The sequence below is a fragment of the Prunus persica genome, chromosome G3, assembly GCF_000346465.2.
Source record: "Prunus persica cultivar Lovell chromosome G3, Prunus_persica_NCBIv2, whole genome shotgun sequence".
NCBI classification, from domain to species: domain Eukaryota; kingdom Viridiplantae; phylum Streptophyta; class Magnoliopsida; order Rosales; family Rosaceae; genus Prunus; species Prunus persica.
In genome coordinates this window covers 4,602,529-4,630,074 of record NC_034011.1, presented here as the reverse complement: position 1 = coordinate 4,630,074, position 27,546 = coordinate 4,602,529, and the positions used below count along the sequence as shown (strand labels likewise).

Here is a 27,546-nt window from a genome sequence, read left to right as displayed (position 1 = left end):
ATATCCCTTTGATATAGGTACCTCAACCAATTGCTCTTAAACATATTAAACTTCTCTAGCACCTTTTCAACGTAGGCTTTCTTTGACAATCCTAACAAACCGTTAGCTTCATCTCTATGAATCTCAATTCCCATTATATAAGAATCCAAAATCTTTCATCTCAAAATATATAGACATAAATTCCTTGCTTTCATCACTGCTAGCAAGTAGAATGTCATCTATATAAAGGAAAAGGAAGATAAACCTACTCCCACTGTTTTTCAAGCATATGCACTCTTCCAATCTATTCTCAACGAAACCCTATGATGTAACTATCTTATCAAACTTCAAATACCATTGCTTTGAGGCTTGTTTCAAACCATAGATTGTTTTCTTTGGTTTGCACAGTAACTGCTCATGTAACACCCCGACTCCAAATTAAATGTTTATTTTAATCGATTTATATAAAATTACGAATTTACCCTTGGGATAGGGGTAAATTGGTCACTTTCTTCTTCGGAAGGATTTTGGGACCACGAGTGGCATTTATGGGTAGATGGTACTGAGACGAATTCATAGACACGCGGTAGGCTTGAATCAGGGTTGTAACGAAAAAGTTACGGGCAAAATAGTGTCAGTGGCAAACTTGTAAATATTTCAAAAAAAGTTTGGTAAAAATCAGATTTTTCTCAGTTCTCTCTCTCTCTTCGCGCGCGACACACTCTCTCTCTCTCCCCGACGTTCACTCTCTCTCCTCGGTTCGCTCAGTTCCGGCAACGGCAGGACCCGAGATCGGTCCCGTTCGACTCGTCTCGTCGCCCCGGTCAAGCTCTGCCCGTTTTCCCCGTCGGAAACCACGGATTCCGGCCACGAGCTCGACGGTTTTAAACCGAAGCATTCCAGCCGTCGCGCCGCCGCCTCCGCCGCCCAAACCTGGTGATTGAGGTATGGTTTCTCCTCCATTTTTCGAGTTCTAGCTGGTGGTTGTATAGGTTTTGATCGATTTTGAGTTTGGAAAACCGATTAGAAAACCTAGGTTTTTGGCCGAATTTCAAAATGAAATTCCGGCCAGTTGCCGGTCGAATTGGAGCTTCTCGTAGTTGAATGAAGTGATCTTGACCTCGAGTAGAAGCTAGGGTAGGAAGGGTGAGCTCGGGTGTGGAGTTTTTCCGTCACCGGAATTACTCTGCACACCCACGCGCTGCCGGCGCGTGTGGCGGTGCGTGGGCGAGTCTGGTGAGGATGTAAATTGACCCGATGAGATCCTTAGGTTGTCACGAGCGCATAGGAATTTGCGGATCTCGATTCGGATGTCGTTTGGCTATCGAACGAATTTTCGCATATTGTGCGTTATCCGGGTTCGATAGGTTCCGACCGTTAGATCTTTCCCAAATTAAAATATGTTGTTCTACGTATTCCTAGGACCGTATGGGACTTCGCAAATTCTGAATCGGAGCCCCGGATGTTCCGATTCAATGATGCAAAGTTTGCGGATTAGCGATAACCGTGAAAATCGTGAACGCTTCCTAAACCTGTAATCGAACTTTAGGATACATTCTTCAACGAGCACGTATGGGAATTTGGGGAGTTAAGCATTTAATTTGTAATTTCCGCTTAGACGTGATTTTTATATTAATTAACGGTTCGTATTTCGAAATAGGTATTTTGACTGCACGCACGCAGCAAGCAGGACCTTCACGTGGTCAGGCAGCGAGGGAATACTTGTGAGTGGACTTTGTTTTAATCATATGCCTGGTTTTAATTAATGAAAGATTTTGCATAATGTTTTAATGGCTCCTGAATTTTTATATATTATATGCATGGATTAATTTTGATGGGTGTATAGCAATTGGCAATATATTGTGAGATTGGCATTTTTGGGTTTTGAGAGTGTATTTTATATATGGATTGTGGGGAGGTATATTTTGATATATATATTCTTTTTAGATGAGATATTTGGGTTGTTGGAGGGTGATATGGAAGAATGTGATTAGAGAGAAGTTGGGTGATTACACTACGTAAGTACCTTCCCCAGTTACTAGTCTCACTCGCGGCGTTGGATGTTCCGGCTGGTGAGACACTTTCCGTATGCGGCGTTGAATGTTCCGGCGTACGGAAAGACTGTGTATAGAGTTTAGGGTCATCACCATGGCGTTGGATGTTCCGGTGTGTGATGATCCAGTCTGCGCGCGTAGGACATAGTTTGAGAGCTACACATGGCGTTGGATGTTCCGGTGTGTGAGCTTTGGAGTTTCGTCCCCCGGTTGGACCGCTCATCCCTAGACGCAAGATAGCACCTGGAAATCCTGCGGACTAGTCAAACGATCCCCCAGTTGGATTGTTTTCCCCGGTACCTAGGTGGTGTGATGAGTATATCTTATAGCTATTTATAGTTATTTATATATATATATATATATTTATATGTATATTTATTGAACAGTCCTGATCTCTTGGACTACAGGGGTCCAAGAGATTTGTGGTCACTCATCGTTGGATGTAAATTCAACGGTTCACTCACTCTTGTACTCCTTTTAAAACACTTTTTTGAACCATTGGATTAATATCCAACGATGGGTGACCACAATCTCTTGGACTCCTGTGGTCCAAGAGATCGGGACTGATTTATTGAATATGTATAGTTGAGTGTGAAAGGAGTTGGAGTTTGTTTAATAGTTGACAGGAGTGGTGAGTTTAAGAGAATGGGGTTCTTTTTGAAAGAGATAACTGATTTTTTTAGATGAGTTTTACTGAAGCATGTTTTGAGTAATTTCTTATTGAATTGTGAACCTGCATGACCTGAGCATTATTTTACATGGTGGGGTTACTATGTTATTTTTAACTGTAAACCTGGTTTTTGTCCACTCACATGTTTTCTGTTTTGCGCCCCCCAGCCAGTAGTTGCTCTTGGAAGTGCAAGTGGTGTACGAAGCGGAATCGGTGCATCTTTCTAATTTGGAACTGTGTAAATTCTTCTACTCAACTGTTCTTGTAATCTAAATTCAGTAGATGCTCTGTAATGCCATGGTAGATTTTACTTGTGAGGCCGGAGGCCACTCTAGTATGACTTATGTATGTATGAAAGCATGCTGTTGGTTGGGATTAGTATTACTGTGTGTTGCAGGTTGAATAAATTTTGTTGGGATTGTTTATATTGCAGGGGAGACTCTGCCAAAATTTTGGTAGAAAGTCCCAATTTTTCTGTAGGTGGGCCCGGCATCGGGATGATGTCGGGATCAAGACGGGATCCGCCTCGGTCTTCGGGAAATTCCGGGGCGGGTCCTGTCAGCTCATTGCTTTCTTCTATAAATCCTCAGGTTGTTGCATGAAGATCTTTTCACTCAATTCTATCCATTAAAAAAGTTGTTTTTGCATCTATTTGTAAGATCCCACATCAACCAACGGAGAGGGGGTGATGTGCCTTATATGTGCACACCCGCATCCATCTAGCACGAGGCCTTTTGGGAGCTCACTGGCTTTGAAGTTGTAGGAACTCCGAAGTTAAGCGAGTTGGGGGCTAGAGCAATCTCAGGATAGGTGACCCACTGGGAAGTTGCTCGTGAGTTCCTAGAAACAAAACCGTGAGGGCAGAGAAAAGGGCCCGAAGCGAACAATGTCTTACTACGGCGGAGCCGATCCCGGGATGTAACAATTTGTTATCAAAGCCACTCTGCCGTGTGGTGCGAGTGTGCCGACGGGGACGTCGGGCCCTTAAGGGGGGTGGATTGTAAAATCCCACATCAACCAACGGAGAGGGGGTGATGTGCCTTATATGTGCACACCCGCATCCATCTAGCACGAGGCCTTTTGGGAGCTCACTGGCTTCGGAGTCGTAGGAACTCCGAAGTTAAGCGAGTTGGGGGCTAGAACGATCCCAAGATGGGTGACCCACTGAGAAGTTGCTGTTGAGTTCCCATAAACAAAATCGTGAGGGCAGAAAGGAGGGCCCAAAACGAACAATATCGTGCTACGGCAGAGCCGACCCCGGGATGTGACACTATTTGATATAAAAATATATCAAAGTGTGTTATAAGTGCCATAATAATTCTAAAGGCATTTTTGGTTGAAACTGGTGAGAAAGTTTCATTGTAATCGATTCCTTCTTGTTGGTTAAAAACCTTAGCCATTAGCCTAGCTTTATGCCTCTCAATTGTCCCTCGGATCTCTTTTGGTCTTAAGCACCCACTTACATCCTATAGGCTTCATTCCTTGTTGCAATTCAACTAACTCCCACATTTCATTGGTTTTCATAAACTCTAGCTCACTCTGCATAGCCTCAAGTCATTTCACAGGGTGTTCACTAGACATGGCTTGCTTGTAACTCATTTGATCCTTAAACTCAAAACCTTCAACATATGCCTCATTTAAAGAAACAAAATATGTTAGTGCATTAGATCTTCTTTCCCTTGAGGATCTTTTAACTTCTTCTTGTTGTGGTTGTGGCTCTATAGGCATCTCAACCTCATTTGGTTCTTCATGAATATATCTAATCTTTTAGTTTTGAGTTTTAGGCTCAAATGGAGTCTCAGTTTGTGACAAGGTTTGAATCAATAGATAAGTTACGACTAGATTGCTTGTATTGAGAGGTTCTACTCCTATTTATCCTCTTCTTCAAAACCAAATTTTTTTTATTTGTTCCTCCACTATCCTCATCATGCTATAGGAACTTGGCCTTCCCTGTCTCAACAATTCTATTGATGTGGTTGGGGCAATAGAAATGAAAACCGTTTGATCTCTCTGCATACCCTATGAACCTGCAACTTACAGTTTTTGGATCTAATTTTCCCGACTTTGGATTGTAATACCTAGGCTCTGGCTTTACAACCATAGACATGCAAATGGTTTAAGGCTTTAAGCTAGGTTTCCTCATATTCCATAGCTCAAAGAGAGTCTTAGGAACTGCTATTTAGGATGTAATTAGTTGTTTTAATTCCATTTCCCCATAGAAACCTTGGAAGATCAATGTTGTAAATCATGCTTCTCACCATATCTTTCAAGGTTTTATTCCTTCTCTCATATACTCTATTCTCTTGAGGTGTTCCAGGGTTTGTGTATTGTGAAACTATTCCATAGTCTTGAAGATATAGTGCCAATGGTGATGGGTATTTGCCTTGCTCAACATATTTTTCATAATATTGTCCTCCCATATCAAATCTTAGAACTTTAATCTTTAACTCAAGTTGGTTTGCTACTTCAATTTTAAAGACTTTGAAAGCCTCAAATGCACTAGATGTGGTTGGAATTAGACAGAGATAATAGAATCTTGAAAAATCATCAATTAAGGTGATGAAGTACATGTCCTTCCAGAGTTTCATTTGGGAAAGGGACCACAAATGTCAGTGTGAATTATCTCTAGAAGTTGTTGACTACGTGTGGATCCTAGCATTCTTGAGTTAGTCGTTTTGCCCTTATTGCACTCAATGCATTCACTAAAGTCTGAAAAATCCAGAGAAGGAAGAATTCCTTCGTGGATTAGCCATTGCATTCTTTTCTTAGACACATGGCGTATTCTTTTGTGCCATAACTTGGTTAATTTTTCACTGTCTAATTATCGTTTTTGGCCCATAGTTTCAATGGTGAAGGTAACATTATTACTTGCACAATTCAAACGAAACAACCCATCAATCAAAGAGCCACTGCCTAGTGAACTTTTACTGAAAATCAAATAAAATCCTATCTTAGAAAAAATAAAAATGAAATGTTCCCCAGTTAATCTAGAAACTAAAATCAAACTCCTTCGCATAGAAGGTACATAGCAATATCTTTCAAAACTAAAGAAAAACCTGAAACTAGTTGAAGCCTAATTGATCGTAATGCATGAACTGGAACTTTATTGCCATTCCCTATGAAGACATCGTCTTGGTCTGTACTTGGTTTCCTCTGGCTTAAGAAATCCTACAAGGAATTAGCAATGTGGATTGGTGATCCAGTGTCAATCCACTAGGAATTAGAAAGGACAATGACAAAACTAGAGTCAAAGAAAACTAGGACAAAATTAGACGTACCTTTAGTTCCCTTTTGTTCTACGTACCCAACGTTTATACCTAGTGCAATCTCTCTTTAGGTGGCCTGCCTTGTCACAAAAGTAACACTTAAATGTGGTTGTTTTGTTGGAATTTAAAGGGTTATAACTTTTAGGAGGAGGATTAGCCTTGGTGTTGTCCTTATTGGCAACAACATGTGAACTTGGCTTAAAGTGATGTTGTTTGTGGGCATTGGTGGTGAGGTGTGAGGTATTGGCCTCTTTTTCCTTCTTGATTCGAGCCTCCTCATGAACATAGAATGAGATCATCTCATTGAGATCCCATTTATCTTTTTTAGCATTGTAATTCACTTTGGGATGACCATATGATGAAGGGATGGAGTTCAAGGCAAGGTGAACCAGAAAAGGGCCTTCACTTTGCTAGCTACCTCTATCATACTTAGATGATACACTCCCAAATCCTTCACACCATCATACTTCATTGTAGCTAGCTTGTTCATCAAATTCCCAATCTCAGCCTTCTTCGATTCCTTGAATTTTTGACTCACAACCTCCAAGTACTCCTAATTAGCATTCTCAGAGTGAGGAATGTCACCACAAATAGCTTCATCGTGGACTTTTGTATTAAACCATGACATCTTTCATGGGTTGTTAACTTTATGTGAAATTTTGATCAGTGAAGGGCGAGAGGTGCAACATCCCTGGACCCATTGTCTAGGGGGCCCAATTTTGTTTTCTTTTTTAATATATGTATTTAGTATTCATTTAATATATTATATATTCATGAAATATTTTCAGGAAAATGAAAATGGATAACTTCAGGTTTCTTGAGATAACATTGGAACGCGTGGAACTCCTCTTCTGCATTGTTGCACTGCACCACTTCCACTCCTCAAGGTTTAATGTTCGATTTTTCCTGTTATAATTCATTAATATTTATCTTGAATGTTAAATTTCTAGTTAACTTTGAGATGTTAATTTTTCTTGGTTTTGCTTAAAAAATGAGAGTGAATCTAGCACATAAGTTTTATAAATAAAAATTATGACAGAGTAATTCTTTACTTTTGCTCTGAGGTAGGGTTTGTGCGTATGATTTGTGTATGAGATTGGGGACCTAAACCCTGTATTTAATTATATAGGAGAGTGCTTGAGATTTCTTGCCAATAAAGAAAATCCTAAAGCATCTTTATCACCTCTAGAATCCATAACCAAATAGGAAAGATATCTCCTATTAATTTGATATTTTCTTCACTTAGAAGTAACTAGCTAATCGAATTAAACCTTCCTCTTTTATCCTTGACAGATTTGGTGTCTTAAGTGGATGTAAACTCAATAAAGTCCTTGCACAGACATTTTGGCTACAAGGGGCTTGTAACTTAAATGGTTAAGAGAAGTTATCCATATACTCAAAATCGTGTTTTCGGATTCTCCCATCTAGGTTGACATTTCAAATCGTGTTTTCAAATTCTCCCAGCTAAGTTGACATTGACAAAGCATGGGTTTTATTGCCATTCTGGGCCTTTCTTTGGGAATCAGGCTTGTTAACCTAAAGGTTATATGAGTCGAGTGGGGAAAACCCCATCAACATGTAGCCCAAGTAATACATTCTTCATGAATCAAATACAAGTAGTATATAGTAGTCTTTAATTATATTTGTTGTTTTGGTAGCTGTCTTTAATTTATACCTTAATATTTTGAATGTCAAAAATTATATGAAAGCTATTGGGGCTTATGATTCTCTTTCCTTTTTTATTTCTTTTTTAAAATTATCAGTTTGTTTTTAAAAACCAAAAAACTATATACTAAATCAGTTTGTTTTTAAAATCTCAAATTGTTGACCGTTCTTTATGCTTTCTTTTTTAGAATCAGCTGATCTCTGAGCCCTTTGAGGGAGCTGTGTGTGTGAAACTGAGTAACGGTTTCCTTTTTTAGATTTCTATAACATTGTAACCCAAAAATGCAACAAAATTTTTGAATAAACTCGGAAATATTCAAACAAAATTCAAGAAAAATGCACTATTTTCTTAATGTTTTATGATGCATTGTAGATGTCAGCAATACCATAGCACACCCCAAAGCCCTGGGACATGGAGGAGCGTGGGAGGGTATTGGGGCCTACGGTAGCTTTAAGGTGTCCAAAAGACACCGAAAGTGGGATCCATGCATAAATATAAAGTCATTTTGCAGATTTGGATCATCATCATCATCATCATCATCGCACAACCCCAACCCACATGAGGGAATGCCAGTAGCATAATAATTGAAGAAGGAAGACGGACGAAGCTTAGCTTACAACTTAGAAGAACTAGCGTCTAAGGAAGAGCATGATTGATTGCTATAATGATGAATGAGTGGTACTCTATTCGCTTTATTAAAGAAGAAAGTACATCAAGTTCTAATGTTTTAAAAAATTTCAACCTTATATATATGAAAGCTGTGTTGTATGTATTTGCTTCAATCCATGAAGACTTTATGTGGGTTCATTATTAAGAGTCTTATTCCATGCTCTCTTTTTTTTCTTTTTTAATTTATAGAGGAGGGAGGTTTCGAATTTGGAATCTCTTCCAACATTGGGAAGAGAAAGCCCACTAAACTAACAACTATAGTTGTTTCCATCCTCTTGTTTTTATATAAATTTCAGAGTATGTTATATCACTCTTAACGAATAATTATACTTTAAAAAAGTGCACACGGAAAATATAATGTTCCTCACATATATATAATTATAGAATTTTGCTACGCTCATCAAATATGTTTACTAAATTTAAAATATTTCATTTATTCAGTTTGGGAGCCACTCTAGAAAACTCATTAAATGAGAAAATTTGATATGAATATCTTTGGTGAAGCATATTTTGTTTTTTGTTTTTAAATATTAGAGAGGAGGATTCAAATTCGAGACATCTTCCAATGTTGAAAATAAAAATACCACTAAATCAAAAGTACGTAAAAGCTAGTTGGTACGTATATCATATATATGCATAGGGTTAAGCTGCAGATGAATACAAAGAGGCTAATAGCTAGGCAGATAAAAGTTGGGGCATTCACACAAATACCCATATCCAAGCACGAGGAATCAAACAGCTAGGAGCCAGCTTTTACATCATTAAAGTGACCCAAAAGACAAAGAGTACCATATATATATATATATATATGGTACATACATCTATGGATATCGTGAGGGAAGAAGAGTACAGTAATTAGTTTGTAAGCATCATCATCTCTTGCATGCCCTCATCCTCTAGGATTTGGGGTCGCAGCGCTATTGTCTAAGATAGGACTTGCACGCTGTCATCTAGGGTACCACATATACGGACGGCAATCAAGTTACTAAAGTCACCGAAAATAGTAAAAACTATTTGTAGCGGATTATTATCGACTAGATCTCTATATTAGTCATATGCATGCGTGAGTTCGGTCAGTTGGTTAGGACAATGAATCTGTCCCTTTGTATTTAAGTTCGAGTCCCCCTCCTCGTAAAATAGATTAATTTAGAATATTCAAACTATCGCTTGTATTAAATAAATAAATAAAATAGATTTCACCTCTATTAATGATTTGGTCTACAATTTTATGTTGTGTCGAGGGTTTCACTTTTGTTAATGATTTTGATCCATAATTTTATGTCATGTTACGAGTTTACCCAAATTATAACAGTGTACAATAATTATATACCATAAACCCTTGACGACATATTTCTACACCAAAAAAATGCAACTTCATCGAATGTCTCTTTCTCTGGTTTGGTCCTTTATATTTTTGTTGCCTCAGCACAACAATTAATTAAACCCCTTAATCCTAGATTTGATTCTAAGAAGTAGAGATCAGATATGCAAAATATTTCCAATTCAAGAAAATGGATGGTGATGTGCCAATATACATAATAGATTAAAGATAGCTAGAGTCACAGTCACAAAGTAATTATACTATTGCGTCAAATAACGCCTGATGCAATTTGGAGTGAAGACGTAAAGTATATATCATATATACAAACTTTAGTTAAGATCAACATATAACATTCCAAAATATCACCAAGGGGCAACGTACAAATAAATTAATATTTGAGATAGTCACTTCTAAATGTGTACCTGTGTGACAGCTAAGTATGAATATAATTAATCTAATCAATCCTATGTATCACCCTAATTAAGGAGAATTAAGAAATGAAGATGATGTGTCAAACTAGAATGCCCTAAACTGGATCTTGACTCCTAACCAAGTTATTATGGTCCACTTCTTGAATAGTTATTAGGCCATCGACCAATTCCTCTCCAACACTATTTTGCTTTTTTTGACCATAATTTATTAGAGATGGGGAAATCAAACCTAAAACATCATATGCATGAGTAAATATTCTTAATCACTTGAGCTACAAGTCGCATGCTGCATTACAGAAAGTGGTGTTACTTAAGTAAGGATTAAGGAGACCTACGATACTATAGTACTTTTAGATGAGGTTTAAGTCATTACAATTAGCTTATAACATATTTATTTTAATATAATAGTATTATAAGAAGCTAATTAAAATATGTCAAATGTGTCATTACTTTGGTACAAGTACCTAAGTTATATTTCTTCTACGTCACATGCATGCTGACCTTGCCATATAGAAGGGATTGAGGCGATGGGAAGCTGTCACTATTAACTTGAACCTAATTTGTTATGTTTATTCCTCTCATATTACATGACTTTACATATTTTAATCACAGTCCTTTTCATTGAACTAACATAGACGATACGAAATGCAATGTAGTGTTTCACGTTCTAAGAAATAATTCATAGTCTAACAACATAACATTTCATTTACTAACAATAATGAAACTATTCTTAAACAAGGGTGAGCTCTAGGCTCTAAGGCAAATATTTAGAAAAACTAGGATTTTATTGCTAATATTTAGAAAATTCAACCTATTTAGTGAAAACTAATCCATCCCATTCTCCAAAAAATTAGGCCACTCCATTTTAACAGCTCCTTAAACGGTTGAAAAAAAAAAAAGTTATGACCCACACCCTTATGAAAATTCTTGATTCCCACATTTCTTTTTATAAACACATGTGTTTTTCATAGCACCAAACCCCACACACCCCCCAACCACCCCCAAAAAAAACAAACTAGCATGGGAATAATCATATTTTCTAATGAACTATGGCATTTGGAAGAGAAGTGATTTGAATTCAGGAAATATTTGTCGTTACAATATTAATGTGAGATTGCGTTTCTGTCAAGAACCTAAATATTATAATAAGACAAGTAATTTTAAGTTTAATTATATAAACATAACCATTAATGTCCTTTTATCAAAACATGAATTGTCGAAAAGAATTGCGCATATGAACCGTCTAGTCTGATAGCTCAATAACATAACATATTAAATTTTCAAATAATATAACGCATATATTTGTGTATTATACACATCTATATTCTAGTAATCACACTCAATTAATTAGAATTAAGGTTATTCATTCGTAACTCGTTAATGTTGGGTGTGTGTGCTGCACATGCACTTATTATAATGCGTTTACAATTAGGGTTTAGCCGGCAACATGAAGTTGATCACATGGTTTCTCAACTTGATTAATTTTATACGTTAGAGTAGAGAGGAAAAAAGAAATGGACAAGAAAATAACTGGGAACAAACGACGTAGTTTCATGCAAGAAAATAGATTTAGAAATGAAACGTGGCTAGCCTATGAATCTATGATGCAATTTATAACGTCAAGATTACGATCGGCTGAGGTGTTCGTTGCATTGAGGAGCGTGTGGGAAGGATGGGGCATGTCAATTGAGTGCAATATCTCAAAAAGTGGTCCAAAAAGACCCGAAAATAGGGTCTATTTTGGCATATTCGGGTCAGCCATCCCACATGAGTGTGTCTGTCTGGCATCGGTCTTTCAACTTTACAGTTAGAAATATTGCGAGGCCAAGTAGGGTTAATGGAAATAAAGGGTAAGAAGAAAAAGTCTACTTGAAATTAATCTAAAACGACTACAAGTTCTATTTCATATCGCTAATGTGGTCTCATGCGAGTAATGATTTGGTATGACCGTTTATTTTTATACAATCTTAGAATGTGAATATTCAATATAAAACTAATTCATAATGGTAGAGAGGCTTAAAATATTTTAAATTTCTAAAGTAAACTTTCAACCTTTCGATGTGAGATACTCTTGATACACTATGTTTATTTTTTATTTTTTATTTTTGCCAAAATACTATGTTAATATTTTATTTGTATCTTTCTTCTCTTGCAAAGTAAGAAATTCAACTAAGTATATATGATCTATAATTTTTTTTCTAAGTGTATATGACCTCCTCAAGCCGCAATATTAATTAATTCATTAGTTTGGAAAATAAATGTTTTTCCTTATTTATTAAAATATTATTTTATCTTGTCCAAAATCACTAAAACTTTTAATCCTTTTTTGTTTTTTTTGGGACAAAGTTAGTGATATTCTGAACTTATCTAATGTACAGGGGAATTGAACTTGAGTGTAAGAGGGTGGGCACATTATCTTGACTAATTGACCTAATCCATGCCTGCTATTAAATTTCAATCCTTAGTAAGCTTGCAAGATATTTGCACAACCTACATATCCATATGAGAGAGAGAGAGAGAGAGAGAGAGAGAGAGAGAGAGAGAGAGAGAGAGAGAGGAGTACCAGTTCTTCTTCCTACAAGAATAATACTACTATTAGATTGAGCTTTTTATTTAATTAGTAAATGAGTAGTAGAATAGCTAGCAATATAGTACACAAATTCTAATTTAGAATGCATAGCATAATGAGCAATCAACCTTAATTCAAATTGCAACAGAGTGACTGCTCATAATGTTATCCCATTCTACAAAAGCTCCGTACTATATGCCGCGGTACTACTAGTCCTACAGTACTAAACAGTACTAGGGGTGCTTAAATCGTTAAATTAAACCTAAAACCCACTCCCATAAGCCGGAGCCCAGTAATCAGCTCCATTGTCACTCCCAACATGTTGAGTGCAAGACACAGGAACCAAGCACAACCCTTTACTTCTTAGATCCTTTGCTTTATCTTGTGATGAAGGATGCTGTAATTATCATAACAAACAATGGCAATCAATTAATTAATTCTTCAAGTTCATCACATACGCAATTAATTAATTAATTAATCATCATTAATGCATGATTATTTTAATGAATTTAGAAATGGGGATGAACAGTTTGATCAAATGAAGAATATGTACCTGGTTTGGAGCACCTTTTCTTTTCAGGCAGTTGTCATTCAACAGCTAAATAGGAAAAAAAAAAAAAAAGAGAGAGAAGAAAAGTATGATGAGTAATATTAATTAACCTTTTGATTCCACACCAGCTTAGTTAGGTATAGTGCAGATTATGGTTTTTAATTATTAATTTAAATAATATTAAAGTTTTTGGAAAGCTGAAAACCTTGTTCATTGAGTGCTTTTCTTTATCATATTATGAATAAAATAATTTGTTAGATGCTTTTTTGTATTCAAAACCTTCCCTGCTTGCTTTTGATGGGGTGATGGATCCAATAAAGCATACCTGACCAGGGTCTTCAGGAAATACACAATTCCTTTCTCCTTGAACCTAAGGTAATTAAATTCTCTATCATCAATTATATATTCTAATTAATTAATGCACAGGATAATTAACTAATTGATCTATCTAGTCCACATGCTTAATTTCTCAAAATATGAATGAGAGAGAGAGAGAGAGAGAGAGAGAGAGAGAGAGAGCTTTGGGAAATGGGATATATGGGCACTTACAGACTGTTGGTTCCTCATGTTTTTTGAGGCATTGCCCAAGTAAGGGGAGCTGAGGGCCTGCAAACAAAGGGGAAGGGGGAAAAGGAATAAAGTTTATGACTTCCATAACTAAAGAATTTTAGAAAAAGCATGAATTATTGAAACTTTAAGTGCATGCTCTTCACTGATTCTGAGCTGCTAGCAGAAGAGACTAGTGCATATAATTTGATAGAAACATCACCTCAATTTGACCCTGAAGGAATCTGATATACCCAATGGCTTCTAGCAAGACTGAAGCAGTGTCAGTCTGCAAAAGAGAAACACACATGCACACACCACAGTCATCTCTCTCTGGTCCTCTTTTATGTTAAAAGAGAGAATCCAAGTGAAATTTAAATAGACTATAAGTTAAAGAAGTAAAAAGAGCTGCTTTGATCTGGGTTTGGAAAAATAATTCACTTCATTGGATTTTATCACAGAAAAAGGAAACAGAAAAAAAAAGATGCTAAAAAAATGAAATTCCTAGTTTTCACCTTTCCAAATGGGGATACCAGTTGGTGAAGGGCTGTTATTCTATCACCTAGCTTCTCCTTCCTCACCTGGTTCAGAGTAAATACATAGATCAGCAATTTAGTAATTGCTTATTTTAATGATGGATCATATTGGTCACCACAAGAATTTTTTTAATTTCACTTAGATGCTCAAAGAAAATTACAACTAGTAAAAAGGAGAGAGATTATTAACTGTGTTACCTTTAGAGGTGGTTGGCTTGGAGATGGTTGAACCCTAGCCTTCTTGCACATCCCACCAGTGGCAGTGCTATTACACTAGTAAAAACAACATGCACATTCAAAATATTAAAAAACCCACATATAATAATAAAAACATAATTTTATGAACATAAAGACAAGGCAACTTGTAGCAAAACAAAAGAACAAGGAAAAAAATTCTTTCTTACCTCAGATGAGTGAACTGCATGTTGGTTCCTCTTATTGTCAGCTTTGTTATAGGTGAAGTCCAATATGTTATTATTACTTAAACTAGTGACACAAGACCTAGGGGAAGAAACTGGCATGATTTGAACTGGGGACCAAACAGGCCTGCTGCTTGGTGCCAGCTGAAATTCTTCATCTCCATGAGGATTATTGCACAAGTTAATGCTGTTCTGGGAATTAGACTCTTGCTTTATAAAATCAACAACAGGAGCCCTTGGATATTGTGGGATCAAGATTTGGTCCTCCTCCCAATTTTCCAACCTGCCTTTAGGTTGAAAATGACTTAGAGTACCAAAGCCATCTTCTTGGCTGGACAATCCACCCCTGAAAAATAAGCAAAAGATTCCCAAATAATTAATTAGTACCACACAAACATTTCATTACAAGACTCAGAACCAAGCCAAAGATCAATCATTAGATCAAACAACTATTTATAATAACCCTAGGCACACCAACACCAACACATACAGAAACACAAAAATATCTCAGAGAGAGAGAAAGAGAGAGAGAGGTACAAAAGTAATTGGCTCCAGGACTGTGGAGGCTCTAGGTTATGTTCAGGCAAAGAATTCAGAGGGAGTGAATTAGAAGATCCAAGCTGCACATATTGAGAAGGGAAGAGAGACGGTGGATGCATGCTGCTCCACCAGTTAGGGTTTCCAGCCATCATTTGTTGCACTTATGACCACTCCAAAAACACTTGTTCACTTCATGCTTGCTTTGATCAGAAGATCGAAGGAAACTAAAAATGAATTTTGCTTTCTTTTCCTCTGTCTCTCTCTCTCTCTCACACACACACACACACAAACACACAATCTCTCTCTCTCTCTCTCTCTCTCTCTCTCTCTCACACGCACACACATACACTTTCTTATGTTCCCCTGTATATGCACCCAAACAAGACTTTGCTAGCCAAAGCTTTATGAGTACTGTTGTTTACTTTCTCGGATGAGGTTGAAGAAGCTTAAGTCTATGGCCTTTAAAAAAATTTATAAAGGGTGGGGTTGGGAACTTTGCATATTGTTTCTCTTTCCATTTTCTTGTTTCATTTGTTTAGTAATATCTTTTTATATTCCTACTTTTGCTTTTTTTCTAAAGTGGGGCAAAAAGCTGGTGGGGAGTGTTTTCATGCCCTCATAAACTAATGGCTCCCAAGGCTTACTTCCTCTAATTGGGGTTGTACCATGGGAAGTTGGGCTCGCTTATAATTGGAGTTTGCCTTAGGGTTGGGGGTGTTATAGTACTGTTCATATCAATGTCATATATGCTTTATTTATATTCTTGATGCAATAATTCGCCTCAACAAACCAAACACAGAATCTGAGTGGGTGAATAAAATAAAGCAGATTATGAATTTATAATAGATAATGTTGGGACATAGTGTTATAAATAGATCTAGCACTGTTTTCAGGACATAAACGAAAGTAGTTCATCGATATTTAAAACAGAAATGTAAAGAAATTATTATCATGCGCAGAGAAACTCGTAATATTATACATAACCAAAGCAAAACTACTCTAGTTTTGAAAACCAAATATTAACCTCTAAAACTACTTCATTTTAGTCAGGGTTAAATACCTTTTTGGTTATTAAATTTTACACAAAATTTTAATTTGGTCATTGAGAAGAAATTTTTTTTAGCCAAAATATGCAAATGCTATGGTTAGTGTAGCATCAATTAAAGATAAAAAAAAAAAAAAGGAATCATATCAAGACAAAATATGTTCATAATAATAATCTCACAAAAATGCAAATCGGTCTTTTCAAAAAAGCTCAAATCATAATGCCATCGAATATCGTACTCCCACGTTCACAAAAATTTAAATCCATAACTATATGTCAATACATAGATTTGACAAACAAAAAAGTTAAAAATAAAGTTTTGCATTTGCATGGTTTTTGGCTAAATTTTGTTTTAGTAGCCAATTTGAAATTTCATGTAACATTCAGTGACTAAAAAGGTATTTAACCCAATAACTTAACAGAAACTAACTGCAAGTCTAAAAATTGTGAATTTTTGATAATACAATGATCAATTTGGCTAGATTTGTTTCTCAGTGACCAAATTAAAATTTCGTGTAAAACCCAGTGACCAAAAATATATTTAACCCTTTTAGTCATAAGTGTGGGGTCAGCACAACGAATATAAAACCGCAGGATTTTATTTCATTTAATTAAATTTTACTCATTTATGTTCGATTATTGCATAACAAAGAATAATTAATATCTAAATCGCCAATGGAGTTTAGCTTAATGAAAAAGGGTCTTAACTTATAACCCAATTATTTCACGTTCGAACCCTCCCTAGTATTGCTTGTATGAAAACAACAATCTAAATCAGAGAGCTATTATGCAAGAGCGCGCTACATGGTAGACACATGTAAGGATGGAAGGGGTTTACCCTTTAACTAATTAGTAGAATATTTGGATTCTTTTAAGATTATATGTTAATTAACCCTTTACTTTAGCACTCTCTAGTTGATTATTCTTAGAAAACTAACAACACAAGTCCAACGTAAGTTGTAGGTTGTTCCTTCCTAATTTGTTTGGGAAAAAGTTGCCAAGATTCTTCAGTAATTGAATGACAAACTGGTTAAAAACCATTGGTTGATGTTCACCAGTGGGTGAGAATAAAGTCACTTTAGATATGAACAGATGTTTGTTAATTATCAAGTCTCAATCCGCTTAAAGTTCCCTTAGACTTCTTGGATATTACTACAACCTTTTAATTACACAAAGTTGCATAATGTCATTTCTATGAGGTTTCTAACATTGACCCAAAAAAAAAAAAAAAACAATTGAAAAACAGATCACGTTGACATTGGACTTTCGTGTTAATGAGGTACATGATTTGAATAACATGATTAAATAGCTAAGTGGAATATCCATAGATATGGGAGAGAGTTGTGCGAAGACAAACCACAAAGAAATACATGGGAGGTCATATTTGGAAGTATAATTTAGGAAATGCTAGAAATCTTTTAATAGAAGGGATTTTTGTAGACATGTCACCTGAACTTATACTTCAGTTTCAATTTGTCACTTTAAAGAAAAATTTAAGAGAAATGTCACCTTAATTTTTCAAAATCCATGATTTGTCATCTGACTTTAACACCATCCAATTTTCCATCCATTTTTAAAAGTATTTTAGTCTTTTTTATTTTTAAGGATATTTTTAAAATGAAAAAATCATTATAAAAAAAAATTTATACATGGTTAGAGAGAGAGAAGAGGGGGAGGGGGGGTCCTGTGCGATGTGTTTTAGGGGCGGGTAGGGGAGAAAGGGAGAGAGAGGTCACTTTTTTCTCTATTTTTTTTTCTTAAAAATGGAAAGCCTAAAATACCATTAAAATAAATGAAAAATTGGATGGTGTTAAAGTTAGATGACAAATCATGAATTTTGAAAAATTAAGGTGACATTTCTCTTAATTTTTTCTTTAAGGTGACAAATTGAAACTGATGTATAAGTTCAGGTGGCATTTCGACAATTATCTCCTAATAGAGTTGTTTGCTTCATTTTTCTTTCTTGGTTCAAAATCTATAAACAATCCATATAAGCTATTGGAAGTAAGTACATAAACAACTATATTGAGGTGAGCATAGACTTTGTTCTCTTTGAGTAGATTCAAGCCTTTTTTGATTGGTATGACCGCAAGGGACTTTCAATTGACTTATCCCCTCTAAGATACAAGAGTCTAACTAAAATGTTACATGAATTATACCAATCTACACTAATGGTTGAACCCAAAGTTCCACCAAATTTCATCTCTCTATTTTCTTGATAAAACTAACACAAATTGGTAAGTATATCCAATTATGCGAATCCATGTATATCCTTATGCACACCATTACTTAAATCCTAACCAAGTATATCCACAACTTCTTATAATTATAACTCACACACCCATTTACTCTTTATAACTTTATGCATGTAACTATCACTACAATCACTCAATATCCATGACATTGATATCAACAAATATAGGGTCCATTTGATAACCATTTCAATTTTAGTTTTTAGTTTTATTGTTTGTGCTAAAGTATAGAGGAAAAAGAGGGAGACTAGAAGTGAGAATTTTAATAACTTTATTGAGTTTGCATCCATTTAAGGCACCAAATTTTTCAAGAATAAAGGGGAAAGTTTTTTGCTCTTTTAGCCAGTTATTTACAAGTGAAAAAAATATCAAATCAAAGGAGATATTTATCCTATTTTGTCATGGATTCTGGAGGTGATAAAGATATGCTTTAGGTTTTTTTAATGCACTAGAAATCTAAAGCACTTTCTTATACATACAATACTTAGGTCCCCGATATCATATACAACTCACAAGCACAAACTGTACCCCTATACTAGAGAGAGAGGAAGATCTTTGCTTCTTGTTCGTGTTTTTATAGATTTATCTCGATGGTTTTACAAAGTTAGTACTTATAATATGCATGTTCATAAGGTCTTACATATGGTATTGGAGCCAAATTCATGCGTGTATAGGTTTACATCGAGATAAAACATGACAAGCATGCATGAAAGTCCTAATTATTGTTTCCAAGTTTTAAAGTATATGTTGTTATGCTATGCTTATGTTGTTATATCCTATGCTTGTATCCTAAACTCACTACCGAATGTTGAATCATAGGACTGCTACACACATTTTACACAAAGAGCATGCCATATAATTTTAGCATATACTTCTGCAAATCCAGATAGGAGCATGCCTATGGTTGAAACTACTTGAGTATATTTTTCCTTTTCTCTCAAGCATGAATGCATAAAATTTGAATAAAGTAAACCCATGAAGGATGTCATGTACTATTGTGTGTTGTTAAGTCCACACATGAGCATGAGACAATGTTTCATATCATCTCAAGGTTTTGATGAAAAAATTACATCACAAGGCACATCGATTGAGGCTTTCTACTTACAAGTGTCACCTTAGTCAATTGTATTTTGTGGTGGAACAAGATAACATAGAAACTGTTATGAAGATCAAGATCTTTTCAGTCTACAAATTGAGAGATCTTGATAACAGATTACCATGGACAATTCATGATGTTAGACTTGTGAAAGAAATAAAAGCATGTTTAATATTCTGTCCATATATATTTATCATATGTGTATAAAGTTATTTGGGGATAAAGATTAATCATATTGCACAATTCTGTGTTTTCAGTTATGAGTCCTACTGCTATCAATTCAATTGAGCACTTGACTAGTAGCAACTTTAAGAAGTGGAAGCGTGATTTACAAATAGAGTCTTATAGATCACAATATACCTTTAAGATAAGAAAGGCCATAGCTCACTTATAAGAGCAATGTTGAGCAAATGCTAAAGTATGAAAATGGGAGAAGGCTAATAGAATTTGTTTGCTGATCATGAAGAAGTCCAAGACTGAAGCCATCTATGGAGGTATTCGTGACTCTGAGAATGCTAAGGAGTACTTGGATGCAATGAGTCAAAAATTCAAGGAATTGGAGAAGGTTGAAACTGGGAATTTGATGAAATAAGTTGGCTACAATGAGGTATGATGGTGTGGAAGATATGAGAGTGTAGGTATGATAGAGGTAGCTAGAAAACTAAAGGCCCTTGACATTCCCATAGCCAATCCTTTTCTGATTCACCTTGTTTTGAACTCCCTTCCATCACCAGATGGTTAGCTCAAGGTGATTTATAATGTTCAAAAGGATAAGTGGGATCTCAATAAGCTAATCTCAGTTTGTGTTCAAGAGAAGGCTCGGATCAAAAAGGAAAATGAGGCTAATACTGTACACCTTACCACCAATTCCCCCAAATGACATCACTCTAAGCCAAGCTCACGTACTTTTGCCAACAAAGATAACTCCAAGGCAAATCCTCCTCCTAAAAGGTCGATCACTTTAAATGCAAATACCATCTTAAGTGTTATTTTTGTGGCAAGACATGCCACTTAAAGTTAGATTGCACTAGGTACAAACGTTGGGTAGAGAAAAAAGGAACTAAAGCAAATCTAATTTTGTCATATTTTGTTAGCCACTTCTGAATGTATTAAAGGGAGCTAAAGGTAGAGAAAATATTTTTTTTTGAAGTGTAAATTTTCAACCAGACATTGATACTGTTTATATGGGTATGTTGAGCAAGCCAAAATATGCATAAATCCCACATTGGAAGAGAGCAAAAGAGAAGACACCTTTCTTCCCTATATAAGGATGGTCTCTTTATACATACATATATATAAACATAGGAAATTATCTAGTAGACCAAACTTATTGCAACACATATGTAACCTATGAGAGCATCTACTAACTCTGTGGATATAGCCTGTTCAAGAGTGAAACATATAAATACTTTGTGTTATACCTGATCTTGGTCTTTCTTTCATGCAACTCTAGATGAACCAATTTTGAGCATCAACAGTTGCCGCCATTTGTGGGAACGAGCAACAAGCATTCTGCTCAACTTCATTTTAAAGAATTCAGGCTTCATGTTCTTTCCACACATCATAACACTTTGCTCATCCTTGGTATGTTCATTATCGATGCTAGAGAATGCATCCCAACTAAAGAATCTTGACCAGACTAACTCTTCTAACAAGCTTGTCCCATCATGAAGTTGTTTTATCGTCCTCCTCGAGTTGCATCCTGACTAGAGCGTGGCTCCTCCAATGATCCTATCTTTGAAAATCACGGCATTACTTTATGGTCATCCTTGAGCTCTACCTCAACCAAAACTTCTCCTTCAATGATCCCATTTTCTGTAAGTACTATTTTTTTTTATCATTCTCAAGGTGCGTCCCAAACAGAACGGCTCCTCCAATGAGACCAGTTTCCATCATCAAAGCATTGTTTCTCTGGTCTTCCTCAAGGCACATGCTAACCAGAACAAGCCCTCCAATAAGCGCATATTCCCTTATCAAAGTGTTATTTTTTGGTCCTCCTTAATTTATATCCCAACTACAATGGCCCCTATAATGAGGGTTATTTAACTCATTAAATTGTTGCCTTCTGGTCATCCACGAGTTGCATCCCAACCAGAACTTCTCCCCTAATTAGCGAATATTCTCATCAAAGTGTTGTTCTCTGGTCCTCCTCAAGTTGTATCCTAACTAGAATAACCTCTTCGAATAAAAAAATCTTTCATCATCAAGTCATTACGTTATGGTCCTCCTCAAGCTTTGGCCTTGCATCCCAACCAAAAAAAAATCTTCAATTGAGCACATTTTACATCACTAATACCTTATTATCTAGCAATCATCTTCTTTGGTCATATATCCCAACCAAACAACACCAACCATTAAATCTTGATCGGTATCAAACACCAATTCCATTTTGGCCAATCTGATCCTTGTCTAGTACCAACTCTCAACGAGGACCAACAGCAAAGGCCACCAACCAATTACATCTTGTTTAACCCAACTTAATCTTCGCACATTCACCATAGAGTACCAACTCTCAATAAGGATGATCACCAATTACATCCTTGGTAGGCCTCAACTTAGTCTTCGCTTACCATCAAGTACTCATTCTCGAGAAGTACCAATACCAATCTCATCTTACTTAACTCTAATCTGATCATCGTCCACCCTTAAGTATGAATTCTTGACTATAGGACTATCGCCAATCTCATCTTGGTTGGCCCCAACCTGGTCTTTTTTTGATTTTGAGTGCACCAGTCTCTACGAGGACAATAACTAAGAGTTTGTGTTGACCACAAAGGCCACTCACTAGTCTCATGTTGATTAACCTCAACTTGGTTCGAATCCACCTTATTAGGATCGAATGGATCCTGACTAGGTTCAACCAACAATGGCCCTCGAGCCCATTAGCACCCTAGCCTTCTCACTTAGTCGTGATCAACCTGAAAACCAACCAGGTTCAAGCAAAATGTCAATGGGGTATGTCGGCAGCCGCTTTTTTCCACATTGCTGGGATTAAGCTCGAGACGAACCAGGTTCAAGGAAAAATGTCCCTTTGTTCGAATAACAATCGAGCCCTTCTTCTTGGTCAGGATCAAAATTAACACCAACCAAGTCCAAGGAAAAATGTCTCTTGATTAAAAATTGGAATCAAGCATTTCTAACTAATCGAGATCAACCTCGATACCGACCATGTTCATGAAAGTCGTCGAGTCAAAATGCAGCTAAGCCATTCCACATGGTTGGGATCAAAACTTCACACAACCATTCATAAATAGGCATCATATATGTTAACAATAAAACACCATTATGTCGCACCAATGCACACTCGCCCATGAAGAACTTCACCAATGGGAAATACTCATGAACAAGAATATATGCTAAGCTTGACCAACACCTCAAATTCTCTTGGAACTCCCTTACTAAAGAGTTGTTTTTTATTGAGGAGTTGGTAGACGTTTATATGGGTATATTGCCCCATCCAAAATATGCATCAATCCCATATTGGAAGAGAGAAAAAGAAAAGATACATGTCTTGGAAATTATCTAATTTGACAAACTTATTGTAACACATATGTAACCTCTCTATTATTATAATGAAAACATCTACCAATTTTGTGAATGTAGTTTATTCAAGGGTGAACCATATAAATACTTTGTGTTATGCTTAATCTTGGACTTTCATTCATGCAATTCTAGATGAACCTATTTTGAGCATCAACATATACCAAATCAACCAAAGAGCTTTTCAAAATGAATTTTATAAACATACTAATTTCAAACATGTAAATAAGACCACAAATACGATAACACAACCATTAAACCGAAAACTAAGAAAAATGACACTAACACTCTCACTCTCACTTTCACTCTCTCTCACCCACTGCTCTATTTAATTCAATTCATCCAATTTAGAGTCTGCAACAACAAACGCCCGAGAGAGACATGCTAATGAAAACAAATCAGAAAGACAAAAAAAAAAAAAAAAGGAAAAATGGTATGGTAATGCAATCATAGATGCACCTCTGATAAATATGCAAGTTTATGTCGAACTCGGGCTGATTGGCACCAGTGGACTAGTTATTTTCCTTTACAACTTCAATAGTATCAAGGACAATAAGGCCAGCAAGGAATAGAAAGCAAGCAAGGATGTTAAGGCAACCAAAGATTAAAGAGAGTAATAATGAGGTAGATTTTGATGGCTTTGAATTTGAAGATCCAATGAGTTACAAGCAAGCCATATCTAGTGAAAATACTGAAAAATGGCTCAAAGCTATGCAAAATGAGCTAGAGTCTTAGAAAACTAGAGGAGTGTGGAAGTTAGTTGAGTTTTACATGGATGTGGCACTCAAGTGGGAGAATGTAAGAAATTTATTGAGTTTGCATCCATTTAAAGCCCCCAAATATGTCAATAATAAAAGGGGAAAGGTTTTCACTCGATTAGCTAGTTACTTGCGTGTGAAGAAAAGATCAAATCAAATTAGAGATATATATATATCCTATTTTGTCATGGATTCTAGAAGTGATAAAGATATGCTTTAGGTTTTCTTTAAAAGGCAAGAAACCTAAAGCACTTGCCTATAAATACATGGCTCAGGTCCTGAGCTCATACACAACTCACACGTATAAACCCTACCCCATACTAGGAATGCATAAGGAGTGTAGAGAGGGAGGAATATTTTTGCAGATTCATCTCGATGAAATCTATTTGTAATTGTTTTCACTTTCAAGTTTTTGTTTTCACTTTTGTTACTCTTTCCTCCCATCTTCTCTCTTAATCTCAACGTCACTCTCATTTTCCCCTATACTCTAGCACAAAAAATGAAAACTAAAAACTAAAATTGAAATGGTTAGGCCATCCACAATGGGGGCTCTATTTGGGGCTCAACCACCACAAGGCTCCCATAAATACAAACTCTCCTTAAAAAGGCATCACCAATGGTGAAATTTGGGGCTCTAAAACTTAAAGCCCAACTGGAGTAGTAGCTAAATGTATGACCTTGGTTGAAGCCCTTGAAACCGAGTGGGACCCACAAATTGAAAAAGCTGCAGCCCACTTTTGTGATCTTTCTCACTTGCCTGCGACTGTAGAAGGCCTACTTGCCATTTATTTGGTTGTTCATTTGCATAATGACCCACATCCATTAACCAAATTTTCAAAGCTGTGTCAACAGCTATATTCCAACGGATATAAACGAATATAAACGGCCATATTGTGTCTTTTTATTTATTTATAAATAAATAGATTTGCAACTCAATTATCCCTATAAATATCCATCATATCTCTCATAATTTTTACACTCACAACATCTTTATCACTCTTGCTCAATTTGTCAAATTTTTTCACTCACTAAATTAGTTAATTTTTTGTAATTTTTTTTGTTAATCTCTTTTCCACCAATGGCAGAAAGTTCGAAGCAAAAAGTTGCAAATTACTCCATCGATGAAGATGTTGCTCTATGCCGAGCTTGGATAATCATTAGTGAAGATCCAATTATCGGGAATTGTCAATCAAGTGGCACAATGTGGAATCGAATAAAAGACCAATTCATACAATTTCATCCCGATACCCAAGAAGTTAGATCATCAAAGAGCTTGAAATCGCTTTAGACGAACATCTCCCAAATGTGCAACAAATTCTCTGAGTGTCTTACTCAAGTGGCAAGGTTGAACAAGAGTGACCAAAATGAAAATGACAATGTAAGTTTTTTTAATTTTATTTTGCCAACTTAATATTTTGTCAGCTAATTTAAATTCTTGCATATAATATGTGTAGATTATTGATGTAAAACGACTTTTTTTCGAGAAGACCAAGAAATCATTCATCCTTGACCATTGTTGGAATGTTGTACAACATGCTCATAAGTGGCAACCCTTTGAAGGGTTCCAATCCTCCCCCTCTGTGAATACTTCTCGAATGAGTGAATCTATTTATGTAGATGATAATTCATCGTATGAATCCGTTCTAGAAACTCAAGCGCCCCCACAAACCTCAAACCCACGGCCAAGGCCTATGGGACACAAAAAAGCTAACGAGCTAAAAAGAAAGGCTATTGTGGAAGAGTTATCTCAAGATGATAAAGTGCTCAAAGAAATTATGAGGTCTTACAAAGATTGTATGATTGAGAACAAAGAGTTGAAGGTTATGTTTAAGGAAACCGCCACAATCCAAACTCCGGTGAGAAGGCGATGGGTCCAATAGAAATAAGCTGATATTGTCGCAAAGAGTTCTTCCCATTCGCTAAACTTTGAGGATGAAGTCTATCTTCCCCAACCCCCAGAAGATGATGATTTCTAGAATAGTTTAATAGTTTGTTTTATTTAAAGAATATTATAGTTTGTTTTATTTAAATTCCGTTGTACTTTGTTTTATTATTTAAATTTCATTGTACTTTGTTTTATTATTTTAAAAATGTTCTAATTTTTTAATTTAATGAAATGATTGAAGACAAGAACATTGCAATTTAGTTATTGAATTCTAAACACACAACTCTAAATTTCAAGGACATTGAAATTTATTTATTGAATTCTAAATATACAACACTGAATTTAAAAAGATAACAATTAAAGTTCGGTTCCATATTGCTCCCACAAGTGTGGAATGATATCATATCGCAGGTTGTAGTGGGCAGTTGGATCATTTATTATGCTTTGATTAATAGATTCTAATTGTATATTGCGTGATCCACGTTCATGCGGTACCAGAGCCTCATCCACATGATATGGTGTGTCCTCAGCAGGAGTTATGTCGTCTTGGTTACGCTCATCTTCAATAATCACATTGTGAAGAATTATGCAAGTCTTCAGTACCTCCCAAATGTCTTCTCGGTACCATTGGCGAGCAGGCCTTGCGACCACTGCAAAACGAGCTTGAAGAATTCCAAAAGCTCTCTCCACATCCTTACGATACGCCTCTTGCATCCTAGAGAATAATTGATGTTGTTGTCCTTGAGGATCCGAAAATGATTGGACGATTGTGCTCCACTTTGGATATATTCCATTTGCAAGATAGTAACCTTGCTTGTATTGTTTACCATTCAGATAATATCGGACTCGCGAAGCACGTCCTTGAATGACGTCATTAAAAATGGGTGACTTGTATAGTACATTGAGGTCATTATATACTCCCGGCATTCCGAAGTTGGCGTGCCAGATCCATGTGTCGTAAGAAGCAACTACTTCAAGGATTATGGTTGGACGACCATGGTGGCCCGTGTATGCCCCATGGTGTGACATTGGGCAGTTTTTCCACTCCCAATGCATGCAGTCAAGGCTTCCTAGCCTGCAAGGAAACCCCCATTCCTCAGCTTTTTGGAGCAGTTTTTGTAGGTTCTCCTTCGTTGGTTTACGAAGATATTCAGCTCCGTATAAGTTGTTGACTGCATGACAGAATTTCTTGCAAGCTTCAAAGGATGTGGTCTCTGCTATCTTCAAGTAATCATCATTGAGGTCAATTGCCGTACCATATGCAAGCATATGCATGGCGGCTGTCATCTTCACTTGTGGTGAGAAACCAAGCTTTCCAGTGGCATCAGGTTTTTGTTTGAAGTAATTGTCAAAAGGGACAATTTGTTCTATTATTTGATTAAACAACTCATGTCTCATGCGAAATTTATTACAAAAATCTGAAGGGGGATACAACAAATGGTTAGAGAATTAATTTTGAAAAAGGTTTTCATGGGCACTTACTCGATCTCTTGGTATAGTACGTCGTCGTGACGATGTACCTCTGTGGACAACCATCGAGGTCTTCTCCTTCTTCTTCGCTGCTTTTTTTCTTTGATAGTTTTCGAACATTTCCAAAAACATTATGTTGGCACCTGTCTCATCACTAGAAGAGCTATCATATCCATTGTTGGCTATTCTAGTGCGGTGGTAGAAGAATGAATATTAAGAATACAAGAGTTAGGAAGTAGTGTGTTATGAAAATAAGATGGTTGTTCATTTATAGAGGATGTGAT

At 36.2% G+C, this 27,546-nt stretch overlaps 2 protein-coding genes across 3 annotated transcripts; both read right to left on the bottom strand.

Moving 5' to 3' along the window:
* On the bottom strand, positions 12,629-15,718 carry LOC18783378 (transcription factor bHLH68). Of its 2 annotated transcripts, XM_020560998.1 has the most exons (9): positions 15,214-15,718; positions 14,662-15,022; positions 14,456-14,530; positions 14,237-14,302; positions 13,945-14,010; positions 13,725-13,781; positions 13,501-13,545; positions 13,179-13,223; positions 12,629-13,022 (listed from the first exon to the last, which is right to left on the bottom strand). In XM_020560998.1, exons 1-9 carry the CDS (start codon positions 15,366-15,368, stop codon positions 12,888-12,890), a joined length of 1,005 nt encoding a protein of 334 aa, XP_020416587.1. In that variant the 5' UTR covers positions 15,369-15,718; the 3' UTR covers positions 12,629-12,887. The 2 variants fall into 2 exon arrangements, with proteins under 2 accessions (XP_020416587.1, XP_020416588.1); XM_020560999.1 differs by lacking the exon at positions 13,501-13,545.
* Positions 26,150-27,079, bottom strand: LOC109947893. The gene has a single exon (XM_020559289.1). The coding sequence runs from the start codon at positions 27,077-27,079 to the stop codon at positions 26,150-26,152; it is 930 nt and encodes a 309-aa protein (XP_020414878.1).

Bases quoted from the DNA above. Each gene is read 5' to 3' on its own strand.
- LOC18783378 (XM_020560998.1), bottom strand. From the start codon at position 15,368: ATGATGGCTGGAAACCCTAACTGGTGGAGCAGCATGCATCCACCGTCT. The intron at 13,546-13,724 runs GTAAGTGCCCAT...TAATTACCTTAG, and splicing joins ACATGAGGAACCAACAGTCT to GTTCAAGGAGAAAGGAATTG. The intron at 13,023-13,178 runs GTACATATTCTT...TGATAATTACAG, and splicing joins GAAAAGGTGCTCCAAACCAG to CATCCTTCATCACAAGATAA.
- LOC109947893 (XM_020559289.1), bottom strand. From the start codon at position 27,079: ATGACAGCCGCCATGCATATGCTTGCATATGGTACGGCAATTGACCTC.